We start from the raw sequence: 17202 nt of genomic DNA, 5'->3' as shown, positions 1-17202 counted from the left end.
GGAAGTGAGCTCATGATGCCAGTTTCCCCAACCTGAAGGGAAGCAGACAGTTGGCTTGCACAATGACGGCATCTGCAGAAATACAAGTATATCAGCAGTAGAATGAAAATCCTAGTGTGTGTGCACTGTAAGAGGTGAGGCACTTACCTGAGGGCTGTGCATGAACAGACATGCAGGTGCACCCCCAAGGCAGCTGTAGAGGAGCTCACAGGCTGCCAAGCGCGCGGGGGGGGGGTGGACAGCCCACTTGATATCCTGAGGTTCACTCCTTACGACCAGACTCCTGCTTCTACAGGGGAATGAATGGGCTGGAAAGCTCTCACCCCCATGGAACAACAAGCAGGTCAGCTGGGTGCAGGAAGGGGAGCCACTGAGCCAATCTTGCAGACAAAAAATCTAGCACGGGAAGTTAAGAATCAGAGTAGATGGCCTCTCTAACAAGGTAACACATTTCAAGAAACAGCCTGATCTAGTGCCCATATAACTGGGCTCTATCCTTGACCTTCTGCTCCCCTCATGACACTTTTTTGGTGCCCCCCCACATCACTCATCAGTCCAGCTCCCAGTGCCCCATGTCCATGCAGCGTCTACCAGCTAGTCTCTTTATCCACCTGGTCTTACTCCGGAACTGCTGGGGTCAGTTGTGGACTGGAAGGCATCCAAGGGGCTTGTCCATCTTTGCTTCTGCCCTGTTTTTTTTAATACACCCTACCAACTTCCCCTTCCCCACCACTTCTCTTGTTGACCACATCAGAGAGCAACTCCCTGCTATGGACCACACCTTCCTTTAGGGAGCATAGTTTCATAAGTGTTTACTAAGGTAACAACCACAAGCACCTTTTTTAAGCCTAGCCATGCATCCCAAAATCTCCGATAAGTTCTGATACTTTTAAGCATGGGCCTAGGAGATGAACCATTTACAGGTTACCCATGTCCATTAGAGAGACAGGTGCCAAACCAGGGATGAATTTCCAGTTTCCCATCCAATTGTCCAAGTTGCACTTGAATTAGGTTGGGGAGAAACTCTGCTTCACATGGATAGGAAAGTCTCTGAGATACATAAATATTTCTCCAGCAGGTCCTATTTACATCACAGACAAGGTTTAAGTCTTTAGAATGGGTAATTCTGGTGCTGTTTGTTTTGTGGAAATGCAGAAGGTCCATCAGAGTGGGGTATGACAGGCATAGATCTCCCCTCAAAAGCCAGTAGGAGACAGAATACAGAGAGAGGGCATTGAGGCAGCCTGCATAGGATATTTTATTTACACCCTGTATTCTTTTAGTGCAGAATCTCTGTGAACGTTCCAATTGTTGGATATGCCTGGTTAGGTACATACCAAAGGGGGCACAGTACTCAATGATAGGTCTGATGAATGCCGAATATAGTGGAACAATGACTTCCTTGGACTTGGATGCCACGTCTTTGCTTACAAGTTGTGTAACACAGAACAATTTCCTCACCACTGTAGACAATTGATGGTCAATGGCTAGATTGTGTCCTTCAGTCCCTGACTACGTCAACTCTAAGGGGTGTGTCGTCAATATGATACTTACCAGGGATGGATGACTTCCCAAAGGATACTATTATGCATTTCTTGGCATTTAGTTTTAGTCCATGGCTCTGACACCAGCTGTTTGTGTCAGCCCCTCCAGGAGAACATTTGTGTCAGTGTGAGAGTCAATGGCAGCTCCTAATTTGCAATCATCTGCAAATGTAGTCAACCAGTGACCACTAACATTGGCCTTGATTTCCGAGAAGCAAATGCTAAAAAGGAGCAGTCCAAGGACTGATCCCAGAGGGACTCCACTTGTGACTGGCCTCTCTGTAGAAGTGGACTCCCCAATTCTAACTTCCTGGATCACGTCTGTGAGCCAGTTGGCTATCCACTGGGTAACATACAGGTTTGTATCTAACCTCTTGAGTAAGACAACAATGCCTGAGTGGGGTACTGTATCAAAAACCTTGGCCAGGTCAAGGTAGGCAATGTGCACGATTTTGCCCTTATCCATTGCTTTGGTTACCTTCTCAAAGAAGTCCACCAAGTTAAGTAGGCATGATCTGCCCTTGACAAAACCAAACTGGGTTGAGTCCAGTGTCTGGAGGTTTACTATATCTCTACTGATCATTTTCATGTTAATTCTTTCCATGGCTTTACATACAAGACTAGTGAGACGTATGGGTCTGTAGTTTCCAGGGTCTGTGGATGGCCCACCTCAGTGCAAAGAGATGACTGTTGCCTTTCTCCATTCATAAGGCAAGAAGCCTGATTGGAGGTTACAGTTAAACAGTAATTCCAGAGACCCTGATAAGTCATATTTCATGCTATTTAAAAGGCATCCTGGGATATTATCTGGGTCCACTGATGCAGTGTTCTGGGTCTTAGAGAGAGCATTAAGGACATGTTCCTTAGTGATAGTAGGGGGAGTTATACTTGATGACATTTCCTGAGGGAAGGTTGAGGGGGTGAGAGGGGTAAAGTTGAAGCTTAATTTATCAGACAGAAGTTTGCTATATCTTCTGGCTCAGTAAAGGTGGCTCCATTTACATTAAGCTCTGCACACAATTGTGTATTGCTTTTGAGGGGGACATAGCTAAATAATGCTTTGTGGTTGTCCTTGGCCTGGGAGGCCAACTTTACCTCAAATTTGGCTATGGTAGACTATTTGTCCTCTGAGTTTGTTTAGTTTGATGAGAGTGCTTTTATCCTGCTGGGTGCTGCACCTCCTAAATTTTGCCATGATTTTCTTCCTCCTGTTATACAGCCTACTGATTTTGTGACTCCACCAGGGTGGCTTGTTTTTTGAGTTAGTTCTGTAATTCTTCCTAGTGGGTACAGCTGCCTCTATGCAGCTATTAACATGCTTGTACAGGGTTTCTGTGAACAGTTCTACACAGGCAGCAGTGTTCTCAGGGTTTATGGGGGCTTGAAATGTTGCCAGGTTCTCACTTAATAGCAGGAGGTTAGCCTTATAATAGTTCCTGAATACTCCAGGTTTAACTGGGGGTCCAGGTATTATTTTTACTTTAAAGGAGACCACTTTGTGGTCTGACCTTACCAGGGAAGGCATTACAGTAGGGAGATGTGCAGCAGTCTCCCATATTAGTGAGGACCAAATCCAGTAATCTCGGTGCATGTACATTTGGTGTCGTATAGAATTCTATACAAGTCACCCATGAGTATGGTATTGGGTTAGACAGTCAGTGTTTCTAATTAGTTTAAATACATGATATGGGTCTCCTGGGTCATACAGGGGGACCTACAGCTTGCAAAGATGTGGTATTGGATTTTACCTATGGCGATTTGAACATGGAGCAGCTCAAGTGCATTGTCCTGTTTGACCAGCCTTGAAGTATATTTATTTTGATGTAAATAGAGACACCTCCACTTTCAGTCTATGCCAGTGAAGTAGCTGGTGTAAATGTGTGGAAGGCATTATAACCTTGAACTGTTGGCGTGCTCTCCATGGCTTTAAACCATGTTTCAGTGACCTCACACACGTTAGCATTCTCTAGGATAAAAAGAAGTTATGTCTTACCATAACGTTCCATCTGTGTTGTTGATCTTCATTCATTCATTACTGATGGGTTATCGGTTCCGTCCTCGGAACCGAGCCAGCCAATATCAAGCTTGCATCAGCCAAAAACTCTTGAGCCAAGGTCCTACCCAGAATGCTCTGCTACCTGTTACCTCAGATCGAGTTTGCAAGTTGATAGATAAAAGTAAAGGCTACCACTGGTCATAACAGACCTACAAGAAAGGAGTACATGAGATCAACCAAGAACCTCCGGATGGGGGACGGAGGGTGGGAAGTAATGAATGAACGAAGATCAACAACACAAATGGGATGTTATGGTAAGACATAACTTCTCTATCTGATGTTGTTAATCTTCATTCATTCCTTACTGATGGGACAGATTCCTCAGCTACCTGTATTCCTGGGTGGCCCTCATGGAAGGACATTCCTGAGCACCATGGAGCTAAAGGAAGCTCTACCTTTGAAGGCCAAGTCCAATTTGTAATGAAGAATAAGGTATGAGGTTTGGCCCGAGTTGCAGCTGAGCAAATATCATTGAGGGAAGCCTTAGCATGGAAAGCTGTTGAAATTGCCACAGATCTTGTAGAATGTGCTTTGACTCTATGAGGCAAGGTGACATTGTTTTTGTTGTAGATAAAGGTAATACAATTTCTCAACCATGAGGCCAATGTAACTTTTGATACAGGATGACCCCGTCTAGGTCCAGAAAAGCCAAAAACAGTTGTCCTGATTTATGGGTAGATTTTGTTCTGTACAGATAAAATTGTATTTGCCTATGAACATCCAAGGAGTGCAAGCAATACTCTCCCTTGTTAGAATGGTTAAAAAAGAACACTGGAAGGTCAACAGACTGGTTGACAGATTGCTCTTACACCACTTTTGGTAAAAAGGTAGAATTAGTTCTCAGTGATACCCTATCCTTATGGAAGATAAGATAGGGAGGTTTGATGCATAAGGCCTGAAGTTCTGACAATCGCCTAGCCAATGTGATTGCAATCAAAAAAAAGTTTTCCAAGAGAGATACTTTACATTACATGAAGATGCAGGTTCAAAGGGGGGGGCTGTTAGAGCTTGCAGAACCAAATCCAAAGGTTGTACGGGTTCTCTAAAGGGAGGTTTTAGGTGGATAACCCTTTTCAAGAAAGTCTTACAGAGTCTGGGTGACATAAGTGAAGAATCTTGAAAACCAATATGAAAATTTGAGATGGCAGCTAAATGTACATGGATAGTAGAGGCAGATACCCCAGAGTGGAAAAGATGTGATAAGTAATCCAATACCACCTAGACTGGGGCTGACAATGGGGTCTAATTTTTTATTTGCTGCCCATAGAGAGTACCTTTTCTATTTGTTAAGATAGATTAGTATGGTGGACGATTCATGAGATGCAATAAGAATATTCCGCACAGGGCACGAAAGGTTTTCATGCCTGGCAATCACTGGAAGTGGAGAAACCAAGCTGTCGGTTTCAGGGTTGTTAGACTGGGGTGAATCAGACCTTACGGATGGGAGATCAACGTTGGGGATGGATTGAGGATCCACGGTTGATCCAGCAGGTGAGGCCAGGGGAAGGGATACCAGACTTGTTGAGGCCAATATGGAGCAATGAGGATCACTTTTCTCTTCAACTGTCATGCTTTCTTTAGAAAGTGGGAGATGAGGGGAGAGGAGAATAAACATAAAGAAGACCCGAGGGCCAAGCGCGGACTAGAGCGTCCCTTGGTGACTGTCCATGAGGGAGGATCAGGGCAAAGTAGTTGCTGCACTTGTAGTTGGTTGGGAAGGCAAATAGGTCACAGCAAGGCTGGCCCCAGTGGTTGAAGATTTTTGCCACTATCAGAGGATTGAGGGACCACTCGTGAGGCTGTAGAATGCACCTGCTCAATTTGTCCGCTATCACATTGGAGCTCCCGGGAATGTGTGTTGCAATTAGAAAGCGGTTGTAAGCTATCGCCCATTGCCATATTCTCAAGGCCTCTCAGCATAATGGGTAAGACCTGGTGCCTCCTTGTTTGCTGATGTACTACACCACTGACATGTTGTCTGATTGGATCACAATAGTCCCTGATTGAAGGATGGAGTGAAATGCTTGCAATGCTAGAAGCACCGCCCTCAGTTCCACAACACTGATATGCAAAAAGGCCTCTGTCTCCGATCAGGTGTCTTGGACCGAGTTTCCCTGACATAGCCCCATCCCCACCCCATCAGGGAGGCATCTGTGGTCACCGTGGCTATCGGCTGATGTGCCTCATGTGGAATCTGGATAGAGGAATAATGGTAATAGAGGCTGCCACTGACCCCAATAGCTGGAGTACAGATCGAGCTGGGGATTTCTGGTGACGGAGCAGCGGATGAACTTGTCTTATTCTCTGAAGCCTGTGTTCTGGAAGGGATGCTGTGCAATTTCTCATGTCCAACAATACCCCTATAAATTCAAAAGACTAAGTTGAGGTTGTGTTGGATTTCTCCCAGTTTATAGTGATTCCCAGGCTTCGAGCTGTTAAGAGAGTATACTGCAGGGCTTCTTCCAGTAGATGCTTGGTGGGGGCAGTGAGGAGCCAGTCGTCTAAATATGGAAATGCCTGGAATCCTTGAAGTCGCAAGTGAACGATAACCACTGTCATGCATTTTGTGAACACTCTGGGGGCTGTAGAGAGACCGAAGGGCAGGGCTCAAAACTGGTAATGACTGGCTCCTATTAGGAAGCAGAAGTATCCTCTTGAGCATTTGTCCATTTTTATGTGGTAATACACATCTTGAAGATATACAGAGCACATCCAATCATCTTCTTCCAGAAGAGGAAGGATAGACTGAACTGTGAACATCCGGAATTTCTCTGTTTTTACAAATTTGTTTAGTGTACAGAGATCCAGAATTGGTCTCCAGTCCCCTGTCTTTTTTGGCACGAAAAAGAACCTCGAGTAAAAATCGGATCCTATCTGGTCTAGGGGAACTGTCTAGATGACTCTTTTTTTGTAGCAGCTTTTGGATTTCATGTGCTGCTGCTTCCCTTTGACTGGGTGGAATGTCAGGTAATACTCTTGATGACAATGGGCAAAGATGGAAGGGGATGTGATAGCCTCTGGATATTATCCATTGTACCCAAGAGTCAGTTGTTATCTTTTGCCAGGCAGCGGATGTACAAGGATAAACGACCCCCGACCGCTTCCAGATGTGAGCAGTTGGGCAACGCTTCAGGAGCGCTGATAGGGTTGGCCAGAGAAAGAATCTCTGGAACACTGGTTTTGCGGACCTCCTCTGCCCCAAAAGAGGCATCTTCCATTGCAGTTTCCACCTCTGCCTCTAGGAGAGAACTCTGCACGTGCATCCCGGAAAGAACCCTGTGATTTCTGTGCCAGAAATTTCCACTCCTCTGATTTCTGAAGTAGAATAGCTGAGGAGTGGAGTGTCTGACACCAACGACAGACAGGGTCTTGCCATCTTGTTTGCACCTTGCCAGCGTATCCTTGACTTTAGGGCCAAACAAAGAAGCGGCCTCTATGGGGGCATTCATAAAGGAAGCCTTAAAGGAGTCTGCAAAGTCACAAAGGCACATCCAGGCATGTTGTCTGGAGACTATACCTGTACCTGCCACTCGAGCCGCCCCTTCCATTGCGTGAGAAATAAGATGCATGGAAGAGTTGGAAATGGATTCTAGGGTGGCTATCTGAAAAGCAACACTATCACGGACTTTGTCAGAAACGGCTCCTGCCAAGGTTTCAGAGAGCTGGTTGATAAGATCTCGCTGAAGCCTGATACAATGTGCCAAATAATTCAAAGACCTTACAGCGAAGGTCAATGAAGCAAACACATGCTTCCCTAATCTGTCAATCGCCCAGGACTCCTTGTTGGGCGGATGTTCAGTTTGGCTCTCTTCTGACAAATCCTTCTTAGTAGAAGTTGCCACCACCATAGCATCTACTGGAAGACCTCATGACCAATGGGGGTGCTCAGATGGGGGCAATAATATTTTATTGGGTCTCTTAGGTATCGCTTTCAGGGTGTCAGGGGCCTTCCATGCGCGCTGGACAAGCTCATCGGCAGGCAGGGTGACCCAGGAGGTAGGGGGGCCAGGCATGAAAAGCCTGCAGGAATATAGATTCCTCAGCGGAAGGATTAGAGGGCTTCCAGTCACCCCTCTGTCTAAGAATCTCGAGGATGTCACCAAAGGACACCTCATCAGAGGGTGACCATGGGAACCCTTCCCAGTCATCAAAATCCATATCTTCAGTCAATGACTCCTCAGTGGAGTCCATGTGCTTCCTCTTGCACAAAGCTTTGCAGGGTACTTCCTCAGTGGGAGGTTCTGGGGAAGATTGCAAAGAGGGGGTCTCCTGAGGAGGAGAAACCGGAGGCTCTTGTGCCCGGTGTCCGGCAATTGAAGCTTGTGACAGTTGCGGCACAGAGGGGGGAGAGGACTCCGACATGTGAGCTTTGCCAGCGGAGACAAGCGTCCTCTCCATGGCCTGGAAGGCTGGCCTGCCCAAGGAGGGATGAGAGCCTGAAACTGAGCACAACAACCTCGGAACCGGGGTCACACCCTGCCCCGATGAGCCCATCCCCAGACAAGGAGTCTCAAGAGGACCATGAACCATAAGAGAGAGAGCATCCCTGGAAGGTGCCATAGAAAAAAATCAGCATGGAGACAGGAATGCCTCCCTAACAGCACAGCCACTGGCCTGAGAAGAGCCCGATGTCCAGTGCACCAGAGGCCACAAGGACGACTCTGGTTCCAAAGTGAGATCCACTATTGGAGTCAGAGAAAGGAAGCTGCTGTCGGAGTAATAGGCTTCGAAACCTGAGTGGAAGTCGAAGGAGGAGTATATGTTTGGGTTTGAGGAGATATACATTCACCTGAATGAGGGAACATGGACATTGATGGTTGGGAGAGACCTCAGGCCACAAGCAAATGGTCGACAAGCCACAACACATCCTGTTCAGAGAGACTCTTGGTTGAACTCATGGGGAAAGCTGATGGCAATTCTGGTCTTTCTAGGAAAGGACTATACTGACTGCTAGCAAAAGGATCCAATGAAGGGGAATATTTGGTCCTTGCTAATTCAATAGGTGCAGAGGCCAGAGACGAGGATGTCTGCACCGAAGAAAATGGTGTGGAAAAAGCCTGCATCGAGGTTGTCAGCGCCATAGTAGCTGAAGGTGTCTACACCGTAAAGGCAAAGGTCTGCCCGAAGGGTATGTTGCCATAGTCGAAAGTGTCTGCACCGGTAATAAAGACCCTGCCGAGAAGGGCTGCACCAAAGCACATGTTGGTGCTGAAAATGTCTGCATCGTGGAGTACAGAAGAGTCATACTTGGAGCCGAAGGTGACTGCACCAATGGTGCAGAAGGGGACTGAGCCTGTATAAACGGTTCCATTAAGGGTTGCGGCAGAGCTGTCAGAACCGTAGTTGTCTGCACCAGGAACTCCGGTGCCGGTATCGATAAAAGAGACATGGCTGTAGTCAGAATCATTTGGGGCGGTGCCGAGCCTGGAGTCGACAGGGTCACAGGTGGCAGCGCTGGAGTAGTTATCAATTTCACCATCTTGTGAGTCAACTCCCTATTATCTCCAGAGGGAGAAGGGAGCGACTTCAATGAAGAAGAGGAAGAATGCCTCTTGCGGGGTTTAAGAGGAAGGGGTGAGCCCTCTGACACAGAAATAGCCTCAGAGAAAGGAGGCTTGAGGAGACCTTTCAAAATTAATTTATTCTTCCTCTCGTTGAGAGTCCTGGTAGAGAAATCTTTACAAATCCCACACGGAGGATCCACAGTCAAGTGGGAGACATTAAGACAGTAGACACATAAGTCATGGCCATCGGAAAGGTGTAACTTATGGCCGCAATTGTTATACTGCTTGAAACCAATGCTACTTTTCTTATCCGACATAACTGATGCGGAGAAGACCAGTACTGAAAGGAAGAAGAAAGGCTACCCAAAAAAGGGTAAAAAGAGAAAGGAAGGATTACCAACAATGAAAATGGAGAATTACCACAAGGTAAGAAAGGAGGGTAATAAAGGGAAAAGACTAAAGGGAGAGAGTCTGACGTGTGCGATAAGGTAGGAAAATATTAGAATAAACGTTTGAGAAAAATTTAGAGTAAGAACAAAATATAAACTTTCAAAAAAATTAGACACTTAGCTGAGAGAGTGGCTTGACACAGCTGTACAGCAACGCAGCAAATGAGATTTGAAGTAACAGGGAGCAGAGCATTCTGGGTAGGACCTTGGCTCAAGAGTTTTTGGCTGATGCGAGCTTGATATTGGCCTTCTCGGTTCCGAGGACAGAACCGATAACCCATCAGTAAGGAATGAATGAAGATTAACATCATCAGATAGACAGCTTTCTAGGGAGTGGATTTTTTTGATAAGACTCCTAGCATTGAGCAGTAATACCTTTAGATTTTCTTGGTTTTGATTTGCTATGTTGGAAGTACTTTCAGTTTGGCACTGCCTAAAAAAGGCACTATGGGGAAAGACAATGTTTTAGCTAATATCTGAAAGCCTAGGTGCAGACCATCCCTGGCAAAGCAGCATGGTCTGTTGACCATCTCCTTACATGCTAATAAACAATGCACCGCCTTAGAATGACACCAGAAACTAAGCCAGTTATTAAAGTCAGTCATCTTTTGTTCATATTGTGGTATCAACCTTGGAGAAAGTAAAATGCTGCTTAGTGTTAGGCTCATACCAGCCTGAGACACACATTCCGAAATCTCCATGATGTCTCTTTTCATACAGTCTAGGGATGTATGTCTCGGGTCATTTACTCCCACGTGGACTATGACTGAGTCATATTGGTAATTGTGGTCCAATGACCTGAGTGCATGCGTAATGTGGCAGCCGGATCCTAGCCCCAATAAGTAACTGACTGTAACTTTCTCCTTACTCAGCCTGGTGACAGCGATATCAGTGTGTCTCACGATGGAGTCTCCAGTGACTAGAATGTTGGACTGTGTGGTGGCTTGCCTTATAGGCTTAGAGATAGAGGCTCCATGAGATGTAGCTCTGTGTGATGATGTGGGTGTTTTGAAAGAGAGCATTTGGGGATGCTGAAGGTATTTGTTATGTATACTTCATCTAGGTGGTCTTTGCAATTTGGAAAGGTTACATTTAAGTGCCTCAGCATATGTGGGTCGATATGTCCGCTTTGAACTGTGAGTGATGGGTGCAGTGTGTGTACTACTGACAACCTTATTGACATTAGGAGTACTTTTATGAGACAGCTTTGCCTCCAGTGGCAGTGTGTTAAATACATCTCTCACATACCACATCAGTTTGTTTGAGAATTAACTGTCTGTCAGTAAAGAAGAGGCAATTTCTACATTGCCTGAGAATGCCCATATCCACCAAGCCAGTAATGCAGACAGGAGGAAAGTTCATATCTATGGCAACAGACCCTTTTTTATTGATTAGGCAGTTGGAGTGAGAATATCAATCACTGTCAGAAGTATCTGGTTTACAACTATGTGGACAGTGCTTGTCACTGTAAACTAGTTTCCCTGTGTGCAACTAGATATTAGGGAAATTTCAATTGTGCTTTTACAGGAAAAATGTCACTCAAGCTCTCTGAGTCTGTACACAGCACTGCCAAATACTTGAGAGTAAACTAATACATAGACCCTGAAAATGTAAGGATGAAGTATTTAGGTAGATATTCTGAAAGAATTAGCTTGTCAAGAATGATGAAAAGAGGGGAGTCGCATGAATGGCTACTGCCTGGTTATTACTAATCCTGATTTCAATCCTGATCTCACCACAGCTACACTCTGTTGGGATACAATGCTCCTTTTCATTCTCTCACCAGAAGCAAATTTTAGCACCAATCCCAAGAAGGGAACCAAGCTACAGCCTGTTTGGTCATCCACAGTCTTGTCCCAGATGATGCAAGAGTCTGTAGGCTTGTAGCCTTTTTCTGGTAGATGCCAAGAATAGCAACCAGATCAATTAGGAACGTTAGCACAGACACTCGCTCTCCAACCAGAAACAGTCAGGAATCAATGCACTCTGCTCCTTCTCTCACCAGAACCAGAATATAAGCACAGATTCCAAGTTGTCACCTATAAAGCAGTTATAAGGCTTTCTGGTGATCAGCAATCTCAAGGAAATACTGTCCCTGTACTCCTCCTCTTACCAGGAGAAAACAGAAGCACTAATCCCAAGTTGACTACTGAGAGACAGAATGTGGGCTCTCAATAACTGGTGGTCTTGCAATAGATGTTTAAAGGTAAGATGAAAAAAAATGGTACATCCTAAACACTGCAGTGTGCAATAAGCAGTTAGATATGAAAGCAGGTAACTTAAGTTACTGATTAACACCCTCTCACCTACTGTGGGCATACCCATCACTGCTGATCCATCAATTGCCCAACCTGCTAATCAAACCCACATCGTCTAGGTTGTAGTCAAGGCATTATCCCTCTACACCAATGGAGTGGCCAACTTCTCATGACACATTGTCTTTTGAGTGATGATCTTAAAAAAATCCATTTGTGATGTACCAATTCCACTTACACAGTATGGCAAGTAGTAATGAAAGTCTCTTGCTTCAAACAGTATTAGCAGTATCTGGCAGTGTTAAAATCTTACTCCTGCTTCAGGATCTGATAAGCACATAAGCATTTAGGATGGCCTGAGATCTGATGAGCACACAAGCATTTAGGCTGATCTGCACAGCTTTAACCTACAATGTTCTTTCATCATTGATAAGTAGGCACTTTAATATAGCTATCACTATCAGGTGATTCAGAAAATGAAAGCAGCAACAGAGAACTGGAAATTCTGGTGCAGTAAGCCCCAGAAGATTAAAGCATAGGCTACTGGAACAGCAACTTCAACAGATTTAAGAGCAAAGATTTTTTAAACTGAATATACAACAGAGATAATGACACTAGAGCTGCAGCCACTTCAGAAGGCCTCTCAAATGTAAGAGAACCCAGCCATGCCCTTCAGTAAAGAATCAGTGGTTCACCTCTCTTAACATAACTCACCTTTTTGACCTTTACAATGTCAGAATACGCAAGAGCAATGGGTGAAACTCTCATTGCCCCTCCATTCCCATAAGAGCCTTTCCCATCAAATTGCTCTCGTGCTGGCTGATAAACATCAGTGCATTTAGGGCTCAGGAGTTTTTTCAGTACACAAGCAGCACCCATTCCATATCCACGGTCTGGTTCTTTAGAGAATTCATAGGCAAACCTACAAAAATAAATAAAGCATACAATAACAAAGCAACAGGTTTATGATCTTCCTCCTGCATAGACAGTGAGTGGTGTAAACTGATGTATGTCACACTAACCATTTTACTGCTATAGAAATTGTTCTTTTATCTTTACCAAACTCATTCACATTTATTTGAAGACAAAATTATTTACATAGTAATTTCTTTAGTAAGCTAGGATGTTAACGAAGGATAAACGGGTCTACTTCATTAGACCGACTTACCTAAACACCAAAGCCCCTATACCCGAGATGACAAAACTGAACGACCATGGTACCGAACAGCAAAATATTGTAAGTTTAATATGGGTAAAGAGTCAGTTGGCTAACGATCTCGGAGTTGGTATATTTAAGTACGATGGTGTGGGGGTGAAGCCCACCAGTTGGATGGGTTGAATTTAGTGTGGTTTGTTTTCATGGTGGCGTTGCCTGACTGTTTTCCCAGTGTGAGAGTACAATATTTTGTACGTTCAGTACCTTGGGCTGTTCGGTGTTGTCGTCTCGGGTACATGGGCTTCGATGTTAAGGTAAGTTGATCTACTGACGTAGATCCGGATAAACAGCCCTTCTGTACATTAACAAAGCAGAAGTACGGAAAGGACACAAACAGCACTCTGCTGCAATATTTTTGAGCTGCAAATACTAAATGGCTGAAACCTTAACTCTAATTGCTGCTCTTGAAGTGTTCCCTTTCTCTTCAGATTCTAAATTATAAACCTGCAGAGTGCCTAACCACAATCCTACCAAGTCAGGCATTTATTCTACAACTTAAAGGTTATTTTAAAATGAAATTCTAATATCTTTCTACCCTTAAAAATAAAGGGCCACGACAAAAGAAGGGGTACATCAACAGGAGGTTAGAGGAAGTGCTAAAAACTAAAAAAATTTAGCACGTCTGGCAATAAAAATGCCAATAAAAGGAAAATAATCAATACGATGTAGTACATGATACCACTCTAATGGCAGAAGGAAATACCTAATCCTAGTCTGCTATTCAAGAGCATCTAAAACGTATCACACTTTCCACAGCAAACATAAATTATCAACTCTTAAGATGGAAGTAATCTCCTTACCATACCCTGCATCACATTTTACATGCCTCATGCAAAAACTGTGCTATTTTTGTACTTATTGTATGCAACAAAATGCCACTGTATTGGTGGAGGTGGAAAACTTTAATAAAAAAAGAACATATAGATAACTGTAAGTGCTTTCACAACTATTGTCATTTCATCAGACCATTCAATAATACAAGCTTCAATAAACAAATTTATACAAAAAAGTAATAAAAATCACCCAATCATCTAAAAAAACAGTCATATGAACAATAAAAGCAAAGACAGGTCAATTAATTTTCAACCAACTCATAAACCAATGGAGTAAAAGTTCAGCCAAATAATCCTATCAAAATCCTTAAGATGGATTTCCTACCTATCAGGGTCTCATCCAGGAACAGTACAACAATGCCCAACTTAATTTGAAAGGAGGTACCAACTTCAAACAAACATGTAATCTCTATCGATAAAACATAAGCCTCTTTCTATCTGAATTAACATTAGCCATAGGCTAAAAAAAGTGAAATAGAAGCAGCATCATCAATCAAGTAGGTTGTGGCATCTACCTATCAAACCTGATCTAAACAGAAAGCCACCAATCAAAGCAGCAATCTAAAACAGCGAATCTGAAACGGTGTGGAACCAGCAAAAGCACTACGAACTCCTATCAATCCTAAAGTGCTCGTCAGCCTATCAAAGCGCTTAAAGGCAAATATCACCCAATAAAAACTTGACAATAACAGAATTTCGGCGTTAAAGTAAGATCCACTATCTCTACGCAAATCACTGTGTAAACAAAAAAAAATGAATTATTCAGCGCAATATCAACAAATGACAGAAAATTCTTAAAAGTATACATGTCAACACACTCGTATACTAAAACATAAAATAATTGCAACTATCAATCCAATCCATTTCAAAACAATGACTTACGATCACCTCATGGACCAATGGAATAAAATCTTGGCAAAGTCATCCTAACGAAATCCATGATACGGACTTCTTACCTATCAGGGTCTCATCTATGAACAGTAAAATAATACCCGATATAATTAAAAAAGAAGTACTAACTTTAAACAAACACATAATCCCTATCTTAGTGCCACTCTACATCCTCCTATCCAAATTAGCAGTGGCCCTTGCCTATCAAAGCTAAAACAAATGCAACATCACCAATCTGGACAGGCCATGGCCTCTACCTATCAAACCTGAGCTAAACACAAAGCCGCCAATCAAAACAGCAATCTAAAGCAACAAATCTCACACAGAGAAAAAAACGAAGGCTCTGCGAGCTCCTATAAACACTAGAGTGGGTGTCTACCTATTAAAAATGCTGGAAAGTAAATATCACCCAATTAGAACAATTAACAATAACAAAATCTCAATGCTAGTGTAATACCCTCTAGCTTTACACAAACCATTATGTAAACGAAATTCTACTAACAATGATACCAACCACTGTTCATCAAAAACTGATACAACTCACATTGCCACTTAGAAAGACTTCTAACTCTCATTTAAAGAGACTTCTAGCTCTGAGAGTTGGTTTCAGTGATACCCTCCCATTCAACCCTTTAGCTTTGTTGGCTTTAACTGTAGTATCCATAATAACTCTGTGAACTCTGTTCTGTTTAGAATATCTCCTAACCTCATCCCCTCCAATAGGACCCCAACAGCCATAAAAAGAAAATTATGCTCATTGCTATTATCACATACATGTTTAGCAAGTGGATTCCTAACATCTCATTGTCTAACACTCCTTACATGTTCTCTAATCCTTTCAAAAAAATAGCCTATTGGCCTTCCCTACTTAACAGCTTAGGAACACTACCACATTGAAAAACAGCTGAGATGCAGGTTGGCAGGCTGACAGGAAAAAAGGGTAAGTTGAGAATGGTCAGAAAAGAGAAAATGCAGGAAAGATAAGTGAACAAATACTGTGGGGAAAGGAGAAAAAGACAATGTAGGTTAGTGACCATGAATGCTATAGGTGAGAGGAGAAGAATGAAGGATGGTAAAGTGTATAAGGATGTCTTGTGGGGAACAAAAAACAGTAAAGTGAGAAGTCCAGAGTGAGACAAGGGACATGGAAGGCTGAATTCATAAGATTTATGACCTCTGATTGAATTGGAAAGTACTAGATTGTGAGTTCTAACTCTTACAATGGGTTAAGTCAAGTTGGTTTAACCAGGAGACGAGTAAGAGCATGACCATGCACTCAGCAGGTGCTGCTTTAAGTGAGTTTTAAATTTGTTTAGGTTATTGATTTGTTTCAGAGAGAGAATAATGGAGTTCCATGATTTTGAAACTCAACTTGAGAAAAGCAAGTTACCTGCTGACTTACAGTATTTAGAAAGAGCAAGCAGAGATGTGTCCCCACATCTCAGCTCCTTACTGGGGAGTAAAGTTGGATAACAGATTGCACAGCAGGACATTTAGTTGGCTGATGTATAAATTTGTAGGTTACTAAAGCTGTGTCAAGTTTACACATTGTGGATGTTTTAACCAATTAGGATGCTTTAGTGATAAACAGTAGTACGTTATGAGTGATGGTTAGCTATAAATTTAGTGGCTTTATTAAAGCAGTGTATTTTGAAGATTAAGGAGTGTTGGGAAGGCATACAGGAGGGATGATAGCAGGAAGGTCTTGGCTATGTGTTTTCCTGCTGTGTTACTAAGGTAGGGTTTAGCCTTATACAGGAAGCCAAGTTTTGGATGAGATTTGTTTATTTTTTGGATTATGTAATGGTCAAATTTATTTTTTTCATCTACTGTGACATCTAGAAGTTTAGTGTGCGAGACCTGCTCTACTTTGGTATTACTAGTTGAGTACATAGTGAAGAGGGTGTTTTTTTTGGAGAGTGAGAAGTTTAAGAGTAAATAAGATTAGTTTGGTCTTCTTGGGGTTAAGGAGCAGATGAGCCTTATTTAGTCACATTTCGACATATGAGAAAGATTGTTGTGTCACTTCTTCTTGTTCTGTGAGGTTTTCAGCTGTGTAGATAAGAGCAGAGCTTTCTGCATACTCAATTAAGGTGGTATATTTTGTAGCAGAGTGAAGATTTTGAAGAGACTGAACAACAGTGGTCCAAGAAAGTACAGTTGTGTACACTTACCATAAATGTAGATGTTCGAGTGTATTCACTGTTGCAGTCATTACATTTGGGTAATCTGCTGAAGGGTTGCCCTCAGTCGGCCTGAATTCCAAAGTCTTGGGTCCTGCGTCGGTTCATAGGTTGGTACTGAGTTATCTGCCCGAAGGCATATATTAGCTCAGCCACGTTGTGCGGTATTCACCGCCCCTTTAGTAGTTCCCTAGACCCTTGTACTAGCAGCTAGTACCCTTGGCCCCTATCTAGTAGTACTGTTGGTGTGATCCCCGGTGTGAACTTTCTG

The 17202-nt window shown here is 43.3% G+C and overlaps 1 protein-coding gene across 2 annotated transcripts in view; it reads right to left on the bottom strand.

The window, feature by feature from the left end:
• Positions 1-17202, bottom strand: part of ADPRS (ADP-ribosylserine hydrolase) — a 692814-nt gene that overhangs the window by 611688 nt on the left and 63924 nt on the right. For both annotated transcript variants that reach the window (XM_044059951.1, XM_044059952.1), the window contains exon 3: positions 12523-12730. In XM_044059951.1, coding sequence (XP_043915886.1) covers positions 12523-12730 — 208 coding nt within the window. The remainder of the gene's footprint in view (positions 1-12522; positions 12731-17202) is intronic.

This window comes from Protopterus annectens, chromosome 1.part2, assembly GCF_019279795.1.
Source record: "Protopterus annectens isolate FY-2018-M chromosome 1.part2, PAN1.0, whole genome shotgun sequence".
Taxonomy (NCBI): domain Eukaryota; kingdom Metazoa; phylum Chordata; order Ceratodontiformes; family Protopteridae; genus Protopterus; species Protopterus annectens.
Note: the sequence above shows the minus strand (reverse complement) of the source record. Positions and strands in the feature narration are given on the sequence as shown.